This window comes from Sminthopsis crassicaudata, chromosome 3 (genome assembly GCF_048593235.1).
Source record: "Sminthopsis crassicaudata isolate SCR6 chromosome 3, ASM4859323v1, whole genome shotgun sequence".
NCBI lineage: Eukaryota > Metazoa > Chordata > Mammalia > Dasyuromorphia > Dasyuridae > Sminthopsis > Sminthopsis crassicaudata.
In genome coordinates this window covers 560702902-560722000 of record NC_133619.1, presented here as the reverse complement: position 1 = coordinate 560722000, position 19099 = coordinate 560702902, and the positions used below count along the sequence as shown (strand labels likewise).

Below are 19099 nucleotides of genomic sequence, written 5' to 3'. Positions count from 1 at the left end.
GGTGGCCAAGACAAGATGGATAGCCAAAAGAGGTAAGGATTTTGGTAATGAACCCGTGGGTCTTCTGACCAGGTGTTCACTAGGGAACCAACAAGTCAGGGCATCAGTTAGGGCATTATGTGAGTAGGTATAATAAAGGCTTTTAAGATTACACGTGGCTGTTCTTGAGTGCGCTACCGGTTATTAAGCTACAGATTCAAGAAATTGTGGCCAGAGACCTTTGAAGGCCTCAGAAGAGGCGAGCCGGGTAGAGTTCACACTGCAAAGGACAGTGGTCAAAGGTACTCTGGGGGGGTCTAGGACAGACTAGTAATTGTAACTGCCAAGAGAGCACATTACATAAAATAATCCAGTTTGGATGGAGCACAAAAAATGGAGGGTAACAGTTTGATATTTAAAATATGCCAATTTACATGTTAATAATGCACATGCTAATTCTAGTGCAGAACTTTGAATGACAGTCTAAGGAAACTGCACTTTAATTCATTTGAAGCAGAATGTCATACATGGGCTTTGATTAGAGAAGTGATTATTGGATCCATATATCACGAAGAAAATGTAACAGTGATATGAAGAATAAATTGGAATAGGGAAAAAAGTAAGTGTAAAGACCAGTCAGGAGGCTGTGTAAAGACCAGTTAGGAGGCTATGTAAATGGTAAATGGAAATAAGTACATCTATTTAAATAGTCATAGTAGGTTAGAAAACAGGGGACAGATGGAAGAGTATATTACAGAAGTAAAATCAGTAGAACTTCATATATATAAGAGAGCAAGTAAAGGAAGGAATCAAATATAACCCTGTTTCCCTGGGTGATTGCTTGGTGGGATCAACAATAGAATTAGAGCAGAAAAAGCATTTTATTAATATATTTGGGGAAAAAAGTCAATTACTCATAACCCAGTCCAGAAGAGGTTTTTTGTTTTTTTTTTTTTTTTTTGTTTTTTTTTTTGGTGGGGTGAAGAAGCAATTGGAGTTAAGTGACTTATTGAGAGGTACATAGCTAGAAAATGTCTGAAGTTGCATTTGAATTCAGTTCCTTTTGACTCCAGTACTACTGTTGAATACACTGCATCACCTAGTTGAATCTAGATATTATTATTATTATTTTTAAGCCTAGATCTATGGTTTCAGTCCTTTAAGGAATTGCCAATGAGAAAATTTATTCCACCAATGCAGATATGCAACTATTCTGCAATTTTCAATACTAGAGTGTTGCTTGGGAGAGTGAGAAGTAAATTGCCCAGAGTCACAAAACCCAGGAAACACGTCTTCAACTTTTGCTTTTAACTCTGAGGCTAGTTTACTATCTACTATGACATACTGCCTTTGTAAATTAATCCTTATGATCGTTAGTAGCTTTCTACAAACTTTTAATTGTCACTAGCAGCATCTGTAGTATAATGTTTCCCCTATGTCTCACCTTGAGACCTGAAAGGTTTTTCTAGCTATTAATTGTATTTTAGTTGGAAAGCTTAGACTATGTACTCTTCCCTTTTCTTGAGAATAGTATTACAGAAATCACATACTACAAACCTAAATTTTTGGCCATGTGAAGCAAAAAAGAAATGAAGGGGCCCTTCTCCTAATAAGTTTCAGCCACAAAATTGCAAGAATTGCTGTAAAGCAGTGAACCTGAAACTTTTAAATTTAGATCATGTCCAGAAAATGGGAAGAATAATCAATAGTGCATTGTTCCCTAATAATCTCGACTAAGGGGCAATCTCAACATTGGAATTGTAGTTCATATGTGTTTTTTCTTCTCTTACCAAGTGTGGGATTTCTTTTTCAGATACACATTAATATTAATATTAATATCAATAAGTAAAAACTAATTACAAGGTATAATTAAGTAGCAATTGTTCTGCACTCCATTCTCCTAGTGTAACAAAGATTACTTCCCTTATTAGGGTTCCAGGAATGCCCCTAAGTAATTAGAGCAATTTTCTTTAATATTTTCAGCTCAAACTCCCACTCCAGTGTATTCTTCCTACTATTAAATATCTGTAAATAGTACCCCAGTTCTTTTTACAAGGGGATAAATAATTCAAAGATATAGTTAGAGAAGTGCCAACTATATATATTTCATTTTTGGAAGAACACTACCTTTCTTCTCAAGGACAATAGACTAAGTTACTGCAATTTCTACATAGTATTCATTCCATTAAGCTTATAGCCAAATGAAATGAATCATTTGCTGATTAATGCCTTCTGATGCAGCCCAGTTATAACTCCATGAGCTTATGGGACTGTTCTGTACCACAGGGTTAGCAGAGAAGGGTCAGTTATAGAATGTCTGGGCATGCCTAAAAATCCTTTTAGTAATTCTATCATTCAAGTACACAATAAGTGTGCAAAAACCTATCCTTACTAGCCAAATCCCTCTCTGCCCCAGTTTTTGTAATATCCTATCCATCCTTGGAAAACTGGCCTGTATGCACTTTGAACACTTTATCTATGTCCCCAGTTCAAAATAGTTCTCCAGTTGACTGGGAGGTATATATATATATATATATATATATATATATATATATATATATTGTTTTGTTTTGTTTTGTTTTGTTTTTCACTTGCATCATCAGTAACATATAGGAAATGGTCTCAAACTAACCAAGAGGGGATGAACTAACACAGTCCCAAATATAGGAGAGAATCACAATTGTTTTCAAACACATTTATACAGATTCAGCTGAGAATGATTTATAATACAAAGTTTATCAAAGATTACTATTTGACTAATGCTTTATAAAGGCCAGTCTTGGTGTTCTACATGTCTTCCCCAATCCAAAGGCAAATGAAAATGTTCAAGAAAAACAGTTTTCCCCCTCTTTAATTGAGATCAGGGCATGCCTCAGTCTTTCTCTTCACCCTAATTCTTGTCCTTATATTAGATTTAATATTCCCTCAAATATTCTAATGTCCAGTTTCTCAATTTATTATATTCCAAATAGTTCCTTTTCTACCCCATCATCTGCCAAGTACAGAAATGATCATACCTAAATCTTGCCATCACTCTCAAGCTTCCCACTTTCAAGATCATGAATTTTGAAATTCTTTTATCTGATTATAATATTTTATCATTGTATTTTTTTCCTCCACTTTTCAACCCTCAGGCTTATTTGACATTCACACTAAGCTCTCTAATCTACCAGTCAATTATTCCCCAAATCATCTGTATGGTCTACACTATCTTCCCTTACCTTTTTTGTTTTCTTAGTTCAAACCATTTCCCCCCTTATCCTCTCATTTCTTGCCAATACCAAATCTTCTATTAATCTCACCAATTACTATCTTCAGTCTTATTCACATAGTTACTAAATGGAGTTGGAGCAAATTAATTATTTTATCATTTTAATTATTACTTAAAATGAACAATTTTATTTAATTTCAATTGGGTTTTCATTTAGGCAAGGCAATGCTTTTATGCCTCCCTAATTCATTTACTATGCCATTTCACCACAGAAGGTATTTCAAACTTTTTAATTCCTCCTTAAATCTCTCATGTTTTTCCTCTCCCTAGATATCTGTCCAGAACTTCACCTTAAATTTCTTTCTTTATTTCTTTCTTTTTTTTTTTCTCTGAAGCTGGGGTTAAGTGACTTGCCCAGGTTCACACAGCTAGGAAATGTTAAGTGTCTGAGAACACATTTGAACTCAGGTCCTCCTGAATTCAGGGCTGGTACTCTATCCACTGCGCCACCTAGCTGCCCCACTTCACCTTAAATTTCAATGGAAATAACTGAAGTCAAAAGGGTTTCATCTTCCTTTTTCCTTAAATCACATCCTTCAGATATTTTCTACCATTATCTTACTCAACTTTGTCTATCTTGACTCTGTATCAATTTATAACTCTCAATTATAATAGTAATAATTTTAAACCTATACTTATAATAAAAAAAAAACTCTTTTTCTTTTGCTTTTTCTTCTCAAATCAGAGAGTATAGCAGGGAAAAGCCAGAGACTTATTAATAATCCATAATAATAATAAATAATAATTAATAATCTTCTTTCAAAATGTAGCTGACATTAAAGAGCAATACTTGGAATTCAGCTATCTTCCAATAAATTTTAGCCTTTCTCCAATCAATCAGCAAGAAGTTGCCTTTTAAAAAATCAGCCATCTCAGCCCAGTAGCTAAAGTTTTTTCTGACGATTGAGTCTCTGGCTAAATTATATCATCTAGATTCTTTACTGTGTCTCCCCTTCTCTTATTCTAGAGATCTATTTCTGAAAACAAAATAAAAAATTGTAAGAGAAGAACATTCAACAAAACCAATTAACACATCAACAAAATCTAGTATTATAGGCAATAAGACACACCTGTTATTCTCAATTTCTGAAAGCAGTGAAGTTTCTTCTTGCATTTCTTCTTTTAGACCAAACTTATTTCTCATATTTTCCAGTTTTAATTGTTTTATTACTATTTTTCTTTCCATTTACACAAGTGTAGTTCTATATATTGTTTTCCTGGATCTGCTTTACATTGTAGAGTATTTTGCAAACTTTTATACAACATACAGATGGTATTATTTGTATTATTATTTTAAAATGTATTATTTACCCTATTTAATACTTTGTTTCAAATTTTAAAATTATTATTATTATAATTGAGAGTTAAAAACTGATAGAGTCAAGAATCTTTCAGATTAGATACCTAGTCTGCAAGTGATTTTAAGCATTTGGATTTATCATTAAAACAAACACAAACAAAAAACCTTTTAACTTGCTAATCTATAAAAGGAAGGTAATATTTACAATAAGAATGTTATATGTACTAATTTTCAAAATACCAAAATTATCAGAGATTTTAAAACAGAATTTTGAGGGTAAGTAACACGTTACAGAAAAGGAATCTGAAGGCGAGAAAAGCTAAACAAATTGTTCAAAATGAAGTACATAATAAATCAAAGAACAGGAATTCAAATCCAGATCCTGTAGAGGGCTGAAACTCTGAATCAGACAAGAGAGTACTTAAGGCTACCTATTCTATGTGAGGCAATGGTTCTATTAGCATATATTTGGATGGTGGCTCTCCTCACCATTGGTGCTTGCTGAATCTTTGATAGTAAGATAATCATAGGCAAGGATTGGAGGGAGAGAAGTGAGAGGCACTTGATGACAAGATGAGGAGAGAGGCTAGAGACTCCAGACTCCAGAATCCAGGATACATCTTTGGCAAATCGAGTGGCAGCTTGTCTGCCTCCTTCACTCTCCCTCTAAAGACCAAGGACTTTGATTTATCCTGACTGGCTGACCTTGAGTCCCTCCAGGGAGTTAGCCTGTACTCTACAAGATCCTCCAACTCCAAATCCAGAATTCTTTACATTTCATCATACTGAACAAGTTTCTATTTTTTTGTGACTAAGTATCTCCACCTCCCTTCCTTCTCTCCCATTCTTATTGCCACTTTGTTTTAGCCCATTATCACATTTTGCCCCATTGGTCTTAACAAGAAGCACAGAAAGGTAAAAATTGTGAAGTACAGCTAATAGTTTAGATAATTCAACATGAATGCAGTCCTTTAAATGTCAAACTTCTTCCTGAATAGGTAATTCCAGATAGGAACATTTCTAGAAAGAACAGCTATTCCAACCAATAACAAGCTAAATCTTAATTTTCAAAAACATGCTTACTATAAAAATGCTTTGATGTTTTCAGCTTTCAGTTCATCGAGAAATGCCTTCTTCATACTTCGCCGGGGAATTATGCTACTAATTTCATTGGTGGGTTTTGCAATCCATCCTGTAACACAGACCCAAATTTGATAATGAGTTGTTGAGACATATGTAAATGCTTCTTTACATTATAAGTTCTATAAAAATCAAAAAATTCATGAATTTTTAAGGATTAATTATTATTATTGTTTTGACATAATTTTGCTTCTGAAAGAAATACTAATCATATTATAATGTCCATATTTGCCAACTCAGTGCCAAGTTATTCTGGAAACCTATACTGAACAAAAGACCTCTCCAAAGACCCTATGTGACAATTGTTCATTTAGTCTTTGCTCAAAGAGTGAGCCAAAACCTACAATCTTCCAAGACAACTTACTATCCTTTCACATAACTAGTAATGCATAAGTAAGCTTCTTGTTACATCAAGCCTGAACCTGCTTTAATATAATGGACAACTATTGGTCCTTGTTGTCTACTCTATAGCCAGGTAAAACAAATCAAATCCATTTTTTTGCATATGTTAGTTTTTCAAATACTTGAAAACAATTATCATGGTCCTCTAAGATGTCATTTCTACAGGTGAAATATTCTATTTCTAAAAATATCATTCCTATAGCATGATCTTCAGGGTTTTTTTCCACTCTCTAGCTGTTCTCTAGCTTACCAATATTTTTTCACTCAGCTTAGGGTACAAGAGTTTCCAAGTCCATCATGATGTTTGTTGCTTTTGATACAGTCTAAGGTCCAATTATTTTTGTTTGCAATGATATACAAAAATTTAAATATATTAAGGTCATTCTAACAAAACTCCCAGGACCACACCATATACTATAATTCACCTCACTCATATTTATGAAATTGATTTTCTAAACCCAAATGAAAAATGTCACTTTACTTAATTCTTCTAATTGGGTTCTGTCCAAAATAAGAACCTGTTGAGATATTTTAAAATTTCAATTATATATCCAACATATGATATCTCAAATCTTATAATCATATGATTTAATGCCTTTATTCAAGTCACTGATAAATTTTTTAAAACAATACAGTACCAAGTAAAGATCTTTATAGCCCAGAAAAGAGGTAGGAACCTCCTTCCAAGCTGACATCCTTGATGGTCATTGATTTATTAATAAGTTCTTTTATAGGTCCTGCCAAAAAAAAGTTTGAGCCTATATTATTTGAATTTCTGAATAATCATTCTATCAAAAGAGCCCTTCTATAGTTGACTCTTTCCTTTTATATTTCTTTTTCAATTCTTTAAAAATAGATTTCAAACTTTTTTAATTTGCATATTTTAAAATGACATTCCAATAATTAAAAATATTTGAACAAGAAAAGTTATTGTGATTAATTGCAATTCCAGCTTGCTATGATCTTGGTACAGTTTTGCATTTTACCTACAGCTAGACTGTAATTCTATTCAGGTTCTTTTTTCCCCATCATGCAAGCTCTTTTGATGCTCCAGAACCAAACTAGCCAGAAAGGAAGATGGGGAGATAGTACAACAGGACTTTCATTTGTTGTCTGTTCTTAGGTTTTCTTTTGAGTTTGAAAGGGGCAGCACAGTCATTTAAATTTTATTTAACCTCTTTGATACAACTTGAGTGAAACAGCTAAAAGGAATAAAGATAATATTTGTGGAATGTGCATATTAACAGGACAGATTTTTTATATCCAAATGTTTCTTTTGAAGACAATGATTTTTTTCTCTTGTGTTTCGATCTTCTTCAATTTAGAATTAGTAGATTTCTGAATTTCAGCCATAACTGCTCTGACAGAAAGTTTTACAGAGTACAATGTGATGGGCAGGGTGCTGCAATAAGATAGAAATCCAAGATGGCAGTGCTAAACTGCTCTCTAATCAATCTTCTTGGTGTTACAAAGCTGTAATAAATGAAAAATTAGAGAATTCCCTCATCATTCAATTGTTATACCTTGTTATTTAATAATTCACAGTATATTCACAATATAACTTTATTCATATATTGTTGCATCATTTTAAAGGGCATTTGTTTTTATTTTTTAAAAGTAGAATCCATATGTCTGACAAGCAATAACTAATTTTAAATTATAATGAGCTTTCCATACATAAAACTGTTTTAGTATAATCCATAGTATAAATACTATCATATTATCTTAAAATATGACAAGAATAAAACAAAATTTAATTTAAAAAGCTTCAGAGAGGACAGAAGGATAACGAGCAATATTGCTTCACAAGCTAAATATCAGAAGTGAAAGGAAAAAATGAGCCCATAGAGAACCTGACATGAGGCCCAACCAAGTTAGGTCATCCCAACAGTATTTACAGATGATACTGGAAGAACAAACTGACTTAAAATTCAACAGATCTTCTGGTGCTTTGGGGGCAAACTGCCAGTGAAAATGAAATTCTCAGTCAGCGCATATGTATCCACTGCTTTGATATTTCTTTTACCACCAAGTCAGAGATGGAAGGAATGTCAAAGAATATATAGTATCTCTTTTCTTGAAGATCTGTCAGTGCCTCAGTGTTTTCCATTTTACCCAGGGTCCCACTTTTCCAAATGAAGTCCCTACTGAATTCCAAGGGAGTTTTTTTGCATATAAGAAATTCGGAATTTTGAAAATTGAAACTAATGGTAAAAGACACCAATCCACAATGTGACTGCTTTTGGAATATTTGCAAGAATCTGGTTTTGTTTCAACATTTTTTTTTTTTTTTTCATCATTGACCTGTATGAGAACATACATACTTAATCAAAATTTCAGATGATGTAAAGGGATATAGAAATCACTAGAGGTGTGATGTTTAAAAAGGTTTGAGAGACATGGTTTCCTGATGATTTAATCATGTTGTTAACATGACCAGCAGGTTATTAATAAAAGAATAGTCATTTGGGTATTTCTCCTAAAGACAATTATAGTGGTGGACTCACAGTTTATATACCCTTCAAAACCCTTAAGTGGCCCATCAAATAGCAATAAAGTATAATGGGTTAACATGATTAGAGATAGGCAATATTAAAATGAAGGGCAAAATATCTCTTGCATAGGGAAAGTATCTCTGTACCAGACCACTTTTAGCTTTACTTTATCAGTTCAAAGAATGTATATCTTTTTCAATGCTGGGGGGGAAGGGGGAGGGGGAAGGCTGAGACTGATCCCAGGACAGAGAAATTATCAATACTCAGACCATCCCCAATCTTGGCTAACTAGACAAAAGGATCTGTCTCCACCTAAATCTGAGTAAAGCACAATGGATTTCCCCATCCTAGATTAAATTTCTTGCAGGATTGGGTGGAGTCTGACCAAGATGAGCAGAATCAATGCAATCTCATTAGTAGTCATATCCTTTAAGGAAAAGGAACTTTTCAAAAAGGAAAAATTTAGGAAAAAACCAGGAAATCTGAATATCTCCAAGATGTTAGTTACTAACAATAATTTCTTACAGAGGTTTGATATTACCTCAGCATAAGGAGAATTTCCTAACAACAAATTTGTCTAAAAATGTTATAGTATGTAGTGAGTATGCCAGAATATTCCTTCAAGATTGGATGATCTCTAATTGAGAGGGTTTGTTAGATGGGATTTGTGCAATAAATGGTGGTTTGTCTATGAGGTTTAAGCCAACACCTTGTATCACATATCACAATAATCTACAGATAGATGTATAACATGTATATTACAAATTATGGGAGGTACCTTTTGATACTGATAGGGAAAGACCAAACATGACCAAACAAGAGACAGAAAAGATAACAGAAGGAATGGACAATTTTTATTATATACATTTTGGAGGGGAAAGACCAATCCAGCTAAAATTAGAAAGTAAACTGGAAAAAAAAAGTCTGCAACAAGTTTCTCTGATAAAGGTCTGATATCCAAGACATTAAAGAATTGATCTGAAAATATAATAAAAGCCATTTCCCAAGAAAACAATCAAACCTCACTTTTGTGGAGTTAACATTCCTAAAAAATGACATGAAAGTAAAAAACTGTGAATGTTGATATACTAAACCCATGGAAAATAAGGGATTAGGTTTCCATGACCATGAAAAACTTTAACCTTTCACTAGAGATTGCTGAAAATAGACTTTTCTGCATGCAATTGTTTATAACAAAATATTATGATAATATGCACTATTTCTAAAATCATAAATATGGAAAAATTAATGGAAAAATTTGGAAAAAATTAATACAGTACATGAAATAGAACTAGTAACATGCAAAACACTTTTTCTTGCTAATAATTCCCTAGAATTCTGTGACTTTTGTGCTTACTATCTCAATTAAAAAAAAACAACAACAACACTGATTTCAGAAAATATTCACTTTTTATAACACAAGAAATGTATAATGTCATAACTAGTATTTTCTCTTTTTTAGATATAATTGATAGCCAAGAGAAGTTACAGACATTCTGGCACAAAATTTATCTAACATCTTTATTTTTATACAAAGGTACATCATTGACTTTGTTTAGAGGTCAAAGATTAGCCTATCACAATGGGCCTAATTGCAATACCAAAAAATTGAGTTTTAAAGGCATAAAACAAAAATATGCAAGAAATGCATGGAGAATACTTTACTTAACAATAGTAGGATAAACAAGACCAAAGAAATGTCTAGTAGTAGTAGGATACCAGCCATTCCACAAACTTAAGCACATTATTTCTTTTATTTTTTTTCTCTACTGACCATACCTTAAATATGTGCAGCTACCTACATGAGAATAAAAATGAGTGAATGCTTTAAGACACAAAAGCCAAAATGCAAATATTGAAAGCTGACTCTATATGAACAAGCAGTTTTTAAAGGAAGAAATCCAAGAGATAAGCAGCCTTATGACAAAATGTTTTAAATCAACAATAAATACAATTTAAAACAATTCAATGGTCTATATCACACATATTAGAAAAATTATTTTACAAAAAAGTAAAATTATTATTCCTAGGGTTAACACATTAATGTACTGTTAATGGAGCTATGAAATGGTTCAACAATCTTGGAAGGAAATTTGGAATTATACATCAAACATCAATCACCTATATATGACCTTTCATCTTACAATTCTACTCCTAGGATTATATGTTAAAGAAATCAGAGAAAGAAGAAAAAAGATCAATACGTGCAAATCATTTCTAGCAGAATTTTTTAAACAAGAAATTAAGCACAAAATGGCTAATGGATAAAAAATGATGATGTATAAAAGTAATGGAATATTACTGATCCATAAGAAATGAAGAAAGGGAAAGATTCACAAGAGTATTTGTATACATTTATGAGCTGACAGTAAACTGAATCAGTTCAGGAGAATAATTTTATAATAACTACAACATTATAAAGAAAAACAAATTTTAAAGACATAAGAATTCTGATCACTGCTATGTCTAACCATAGCTTCAGAGAAATAAATATAAGCATGCTACCTACCACCTGACACAGAGATGGGGGTCTCAAGGCAGAGATTGAAATATATACTTTTTTTTTTTGCTTGAATGTTCTTATTTGATCTGTTTCCCCAATTGGCGAAGGGGATAAAGTAAATAATAGAGGAATATTGGTACCAAAAAATAGTCATTTTAGTATTTAAAGGGCAGCTAAAGAGCAATATAGGTAAAGTGTCATGCCTGGAGTCAGGAGTTCAAACTGGGCATTAGACATGTTCTAACTGTGTGACCTTGGACAACTCACTTAATCCTGTTTGCTTCACTTTATTCAAGTGTAAAATGAGCTGGAGAAGAAAATGGCAAACCATTTTAGTATCCTTGCCAAGGAAACTACAAATGGAGTCACAAAGAGTCAGATATAACTGAAATGGCTGAACAACAGCATAGAATTTAAAGTGCACATAAGAAAGATAAAAGAGAGTCAGAAATAGACAAACAAGGGGCAGGACAGATTTTAAATAAATGTGCTCAAATCATCTACATTTGAAAAGAAATCCAATCTATGGATAAGGGGGATTCATGGTTTCACAGGCAAGTATATGGAAATGCTCATGTATATCAATTTTTGCCAAGTTCGAAATAACACCAATAACAAAGGTAATTTAAAAAATAATCCAAGCATATCAGTGCAGTCAAAATACATTCTGAAATGTGATCTACTCAACAATTTTACACCATGTACTATGTATTATTGTGCTGGTTAAGTACAATAACATATGATGCTCCTCACTCCAAAGATCTGAGAAAAAACCCAAAGATCATTATGGGGACTGAACATGAAAACATTTCATTCACTACCAAATAAGTATAGCAAAACACATTGAAGATCTCTTACATTTATGGCAACTACACATGATGCTGGATTCATCTCAATAGCTTAAGTAAACCTCTCTAAAAACTCATGTCACCTCCTATGTGCCATATGAATTCCATTAGTCTCTCCCATATTCTCAAGTTTATCGCATTTACAATGTCAACCCATGGCTTAGACCTTTTCATATTAATTCAACAACTGATTCCTAAAATATGCATTATACTGAGATAGAATTTTAAGAGGAGAGAGGAGGTAATATTATCAATTCAATTCAATGTTGCTTATAAAGTTCTTGAATTGCTTCTTTTTGCCTTTTTTCCAGGATGGTAAATTGCTCAAAAACAGAGCTCAAGTCTTAAGTTTTTCTATCCTCCCTAGTCCTTCACTTTGCACTTAAAATAGTAATAATATAAATAATAAATACTTTTAAGGTTTTTGAAGCACTACATGTTATCTTATTTGATTCTCAACTACCCGGAGAGGTAAATATTATTATTATTATCCTATTTTATAAATAAGAAAATTAAGCCTAAGAGAAGTTAAGTGACTTACTCAATGTTACACAGCTAGCAAGTTTAACTGAGGTGGGCTAAGAACTCAGGTTTTCCTTATTCAAGTACAGCATGCTTGTCAGTGAGGTCACCTAGCTTTACACTTACAAACAATTCCAATAACACAAGAATACATACTCAATAAATATTCTAGTTAACTGACTTTTTTGAATTATCATTTTCAGAAATATTTGACAAAAGTAAGATTACAGAATATATATATATATATATATATATGGCATTTCAGGAATGAACTAGTTAAATCCCATTTACAGATGAAGAAACTGAGACCCAAAAAGGACAAATGATTTGACCTGGTTATACAAGAGATAAGTAGTAGAGACAGAATTAACATTAGATTAAATTTTTTCTTCAAAACTATTAACCTTCCGCCGTACCATGCTCCATTCCACCCAAAATGGTGAAGTGAAAAAACCGTTACTAGATATATGATCCTTGGAAAATCGCATTAACTTTATGAGATTCATTTCCTCAATTCTAAAATTCTGAAGGTGGTAGATTACATGATCTGTTCTTTGACATTTAATGGTCAATCCATTTATTCATTATGACACATAACCTTCAAAGATGAATTTCATCTAAATTCAATAATCAAGTAACTGATAATATATATACATAATCAATTATATTTAATATAAATAATCATATATATAATATATAGATAACCACTTTTGTAGATAGTTTATATATATATGTATACATACATACATATATATATAAAATTAGTTTTATGTATACATAATCAGTTACTTGGTAGAGGGGAAAATGTATTTTGGGGTTCAAAGAACAACTGAGACTCTAGTTTGGTGGGGAATAGAATGTATAAAGGAGAATATTAAATGAGTCTAAACATTTTTATTTCAACTTGCTTTCACTTGGGATTGAATACTAGGGCCTCTGAAGTAATTTCTATCTTTGGTCCCCCATAGTCCAAGAAAAATAAAAGTAATGTGCATTAAAACTAGAGAATAATTGGGTCTTTTTCAATCATTAATAGGAAAATAAATCATGAAGGTGAATCAATATTTTTTTAATAGGAAAGACAGCTGAATAGGAAGCAGCATAAGGGGAGAAGAGAAGGAAGACATAAAGAATTATGGATTTAGTCCACAAAGAATGGTAAAATATTCCTATAATCGACCTCAGTATTTGGAGCACCTGGCACATATCAGACCATTAAATTTTTTTTATGAACTGACTTTTTGGAATAGAGGGAAAAAGCTTTGAAAGAATAGGAATTAGGAAACAGAAAAAAGGATCTAGGACTGTAGTACTAGAATTTGGGGTAGTATACCCCCATACTGGGAGAAAGGATGCTCCTGAAATAAATTTACATGGAGGAACATGTTTTTTTCAATGGGCCATGGGACATTCGGGGTTGGTTTAGTTTCATAAAAGTTTTCTCAATGAAATAAACCTTTTTTTTTTTTTTTTTTTTTTTGAAAATGTACATCTATGGGCATCACTTCACACTATAGTGAAAGAAAATTTTAGTATCTAGGTACCTCAGGACAGGTTGGGTAGGACTAATAGAGAAAATATGATAATGTCCTTGGAAGGGATATTTGTCTTGGTGAAGAAAGAAAGTGATACTGTTATATATTTACTTTCTAATCTAAAAATTTTTGTCCAATAAGTTCAAAAGCATATGCTTCTTTAGTAAATGAGAAGTTAACTAGATATTTGTCCTCTTAGCAACTATCCATTCTTCTAAGTTGTAAAGACATTGTCCTACATTGGAAGAATGTAGGTTCCTCAATCAGCTTTATACTAATGAAATTTTAACTGTATAGAATATAAAAGGATGAAGAAGTGTGTTTGAGAATTCTGTGGGGAGAGAGAGAGAGAGAGAGAGAGAGAGAGAGAGAGAGAGACAGGGAGGGAAGGAAGGAGAGAGGGAGAGAGAGAGGGAGGGAGGGGAAGAAGGACAGGGACAGGGAGAAGGAGAGGGAATTCTGACAGGAAGAATTTAATATATTAAAGGAAGGGGGTAGAAGACAAAGTGTGTCTATAAAAATGGATCAAGATGGCTCAAAACAATAATAGAAAGACAAAGAAATTGTAGGTTCTTTGTTCTACCAAAATAGAGTACATTTCAATTGCCTTATGGTATTAGAACAAATGTATTTGTAAAAAGATTACTAAATTCCCAAAGAAAATAATGTAATTATAGCTAAGTTTCAATACATCCATTGAATAAAAGAATGCTGCATATCACCAGGCTACAAGCTTCCTTTAAAACACATTTGACAAAAAGTGATAGTCTACTTCTTCTTTTATAGTCAACACTGAAACAAGAAGAATTAGTTACCTAGTTCTAAAGTCTCATTTAAATGCTAAAATTAGACACATCAAACTGAAATGCAATTAGACTCTCTCCTATTTCAAATGCCAGAAAGATTCTCATTCTTCCTTGTTATAATTTGTCACTTGGACTTAGGGACTTGCCATGACATCATCTGCCCTCTGATTAATATAACAATGATACACTGAAATAATTGTTTTGAGAATTATAATTATTATTTATAAAGCTAAATATAAGTATTATCATGACATGACCTCAAATAACCTGCCCCTAATAATGCATTAAAAAAAATAAAGCCTAATCTGAAGGAAACAAAAGAAAACTCTCAAAGGTAAGTAGAGGGAGCTAAGAACAATGAAAGATTTAAAAACAACTTTTAAAATAATGATCATTAACAATTTAGAGATGAAGAAACAAACTCAGATGTTGACTGACTTGCCAATTATCAGTGCAACAATAAGTGAATGAATGGGACTGGAACCTAGGTCTTTAGGCTCCAAATTCAATATTATACAAAGCAGGCAAAAATGGTATTATAAAACAATATTATTGTTACTCTATCTTAGTTCTATTCATTTCATTATTCATTATTTCATGAATGTCTATCAATGTTTTTCTAAGATCACTGAGTTCATCATTTCTTGTAGCATACTTTAATCCATCACAACTTCTTCAGTCTTTCTCTAATTGATGAGCATCTCTACAATTTTCAATCCCTTGTCACCATGAAAAGAGATGCTATAAATATTTTAGAACATATAGGTTCATAGAGCACCAGTCCTGAAATCTGGTCTCATACACTTGCCATTTTTAAGCTACATGACTCTGAGCAAGTCTTCTTGCCTTTCAAAACACAAAAACATGTAGGTTCTTTTTTATTCCCTCCCCTCAATCATCTTAGTAAACAGACCCAGTATTTCAGAATCAAAAAGTTTTATTTTAAAATTGTTTTAAGAACTTTGAGTGACTAAGACATTTTGATTTATATATGTGTGTGTGTGTGTGTGTGTGTGTGTGTGTGTGTGTGTGTGTGTGTGTGTGTGTATATACCCAAATTATCTGCAAAGGATAAATGAAGATGCTATCTGCTTCCAGAGAAAGAGCTAATAGATAGAACTATGTATAAAATGATTTTGCATATACATGTGTATGTCTGTGTATACATATATACATATACATACTTGTGTCTAATTATAATCATCTTTAGGGTGAGGGAAGAAAGAAAAAAGGGGGAAAAGTTACATGGTAATTTTATAATATATTTTAAAGAATAGCAAGTTTTATGTAATTAAGATTTTCCGTTTCATGTACAACTATCTTTTTATCTATGCTTCCTTTTCTTAAAAATAAACAAAAAAGAAATATAGGCTACTACTGAAGATACTCTCAGAAGCTTACACTGCAAGCATTTTGCTTCTCTTCCTTTTCTCTTATTTTTTTAAAGTGTAGATATATAGTTATTTGGATATTTGAAAAGGAAGGATCAGAAGAAGCAGATTTTGAATACCTAGTCCCCAGAAAGTTATGTTATCTGATAAAAAAAAAAAAAAACTCTCCACACAGATCTAATATGAGCACAGTGTTCTACCCAATAAAGCCCGTAGGAAAGACAGGAGAATAGAAAGGAGGGATGAGAAGAGGAAAAAAAAAAAAGAAGTAGATGGTTCTTTTTGAATCCTCTTTTCTCTGTATATCCTCATCTAATATTTTTCCATGGAGTTTATTTTCTCTATGTAAATTTTTCTCAGATATATATATATATAGCTCCACTCTCCTGATTTCCATTTCCATACTACTAGCTACTGGCCTGTGTCCTGTGGACAGTTCTGACCTAGCAGGTCCAAAATTTAATTGATTATCTTATTACCTTTTAGAAGGGAAGCCTTCTGGGTAGGAAAATTAAGGGATAGGTATATATCTACACTTTTATTAATATATGGAATTCCTAGGCATGAAAATGCCCTGATTTGGTTAGGATTATTGAGATCTAATATAAAAGGCTGGACCAGATCCTAAGCTTTCTAGACACTTCTGAAATTCACTATTTATTCACTAGGTCACTATGCTTCTCAGGCAAAATAGAACTAATAGGATTTCATTTCATTTTCTGAACTGTGTCTCCATCCTAAAACAACTTAGTTAAATCTGCTTTCAAATAATGATCTGATACCATTGGGGAAGGGATATTTCATATAGGGGAGGGATATCTTTCAGATTCTATCAAGAATTTGCATCTGTAATCTTGGCAAGAATTTGTAATTAAAACCTCATCTGTAATTGGGTAACCAAAAGATTATAACTTTAGAAAATAACTGCAAATGTGATTGCTGCAATAAAGTAGGTGGAAGGCTGAAGGAAAGGAGTTCATGCTTCAGACTTAGATTGTATTCTCTTAAATCTAGCCTGGTTCACTCTAAATCAAAATAATGTACAAGTCTATTCAGCAATCATTAATTAGACATCTGTTGTGTGCAAGTCACTGCAGTGGTTGTAATCAAACCATCACACTGATCGATCTCAGATTTAAGAGGCATATGAAAGTATTGAACTAGATAGTGATAACGTGACATTTATATAGCACTTCTCTCTGCATATACCATTTTACCTAAGCTTCATACAGTCTTGTGGAATGAGTATTACAGGTAGTATTATTTTTATTTTACAACTAAAGTAGCTAAGATTTAGAGATTCACAAAGCTACTAACTGTGGACAGTGGAATATGAACTTAGATCTTTCTGAGACTAAAGTCCACCCCTCTATTCAGTTATCTCAAGGGTTCTTCCAGAATTAACATTCTCTGGCTCTCAAAAAGACGGCATTTTGAATCACAACCTGTAAGATATTCCAGGAGGAAAAAAAAAAACAAAACAAAAAACAAACAAACAAACAAAAACAAGTCCTTCAGAATTTCAGTATTTTTACTTAATGATAAATACCTTCAATAAAGAAGGAGAAAAGCACTAAAGACTTTTAATGATCACGAAAAATTCCTACAGTTTCATACGAGCTCCCTTTACTCCTAAGGAAGAAACTTGATTTAAAGAGATTTGACAAGAGTATCTAAAAACCTGAAGAAGTGGCTACAAGTAAGCCAGTTGCCAAGCACACATTTTTATAAACCCAGATTATTGTGGCTAACAAGCGTATCAGTGAATGCAAAAAGGGCCACTCTGTGTGTATGTTCCATAGGTATAGCATCTGTTCTAGTGATTCCTGAAAAGCAGGCTGGGCCTCGAATGCACAAGTACTACAATCGAGGGAGCTCCCGATCAGTTGCTGGGTAAGAGACATCACTGTCGGAGACAATGATCCTTAGCCAAGGCTGAGAATGGTAAATGGCACGCCCAAATAACACAGGTATCGTTTGGAATTATGGCTTTCTGACTCTCTAACAGTACACGACCCCGCCTCACAAAAGTGCTCTACAGCCGTGTGTAATTGTTAATTTTGTTGTCTCTAATAGCTCGAGAGAGTTTAAGGATGCAAAAATTCACTTTGGGAGGGGTAGAGAGGATGCAAGTCTGTAATTACCACTGTATAAACCTAGGGCTGATTCTCTAACATCTCTACCCCTTTCCCCTACTCCACTTCCCAAGGATCGAGAAAGAGGTTGAGCTAACTGATTAAACCCCATGAGATGATGGGGGAAATTGGACCTGCAACCCAGCTCGAGGGGCGTTCTGCCTGCGGGCGCCTACCGAAAAGAAAGCCGAGCAGGAATAGGCTGACCGCCACCCCCAGGGTCCCTGTACACAGGCGGTAAGGGTTCCTACGCAACGCCACCTCCACGACATTCTGAAGCGGAGTCCACATTGTCCTCCTCCTCCTCCTCCTCCTTCTCCTCCTCCTCCAATCTTCCTCCAGGTTCTCCGGGGGGTGGGGCAGCCGCAGCCGCTGCTGCTGCTGATGCTGAGGGCCTGTCCGCGAGTTTCTCCCTCTCCCCTGTACTCTGATCCTCCCCTCGACTACCCGGCCCACTTCTTAGTGGGGCCAAATTCCTTGGAGAAGAGCCTGGGCTCTAGAGCCAGCTGGCCTGAGTGCGCGCCTGCCCTTTTGCTATTCGTGGGTCAGTTTGGGCCGAGTCTCTGTGCCTTAAAAAAAAAAAAAAAAAAGGCACAACCTTTCCTGCTCTTTCCATCCTTTAGCCCAACACTGATTGACTTGCGGACTGGAAGTAACCCGCCTCGGAAAAAGGCGGAGTGATCCTACTGTTGCTTCTTAAGGAGGAATTCAAGCATTCTAACAAGTGGTAGCAAAAATAAAGCAACCAATCCGTGAAATCGGCCAGAGCTCC

At 33.7% G+C, this 19099-nt stretch overlaps 1 protein-coding gene across 1 annotated transcript in view; it reads right to left on the bottom strand.

The window, feature by feature from the left end:
• Positions 1-18783, bottom strand: part of LOC141563496 (glutamate carboxypeptidase 2-like) — a 111363-nt gene extending 92580 nt beyond the window's left edge. Inside the window, exons 1-2 of the mRNA XM_074304695.1 lie at positions 18504-18783; positions 5634-5742 (exon numbers count right to left, since the gene is read on the bottom strand). Coding sequence (XP_074160796.1) covers positions 5634-5742; positions 18504-18618 — 224 coding nt within the window. The 5' untranslated portion in view covers positions 18619-18783. The remainder of the gene's footprint in view (positions 1-5633; positions 5743-18503) is intronic.
• Positions 18784-19099: the final 316 nt, after the last annotated feature.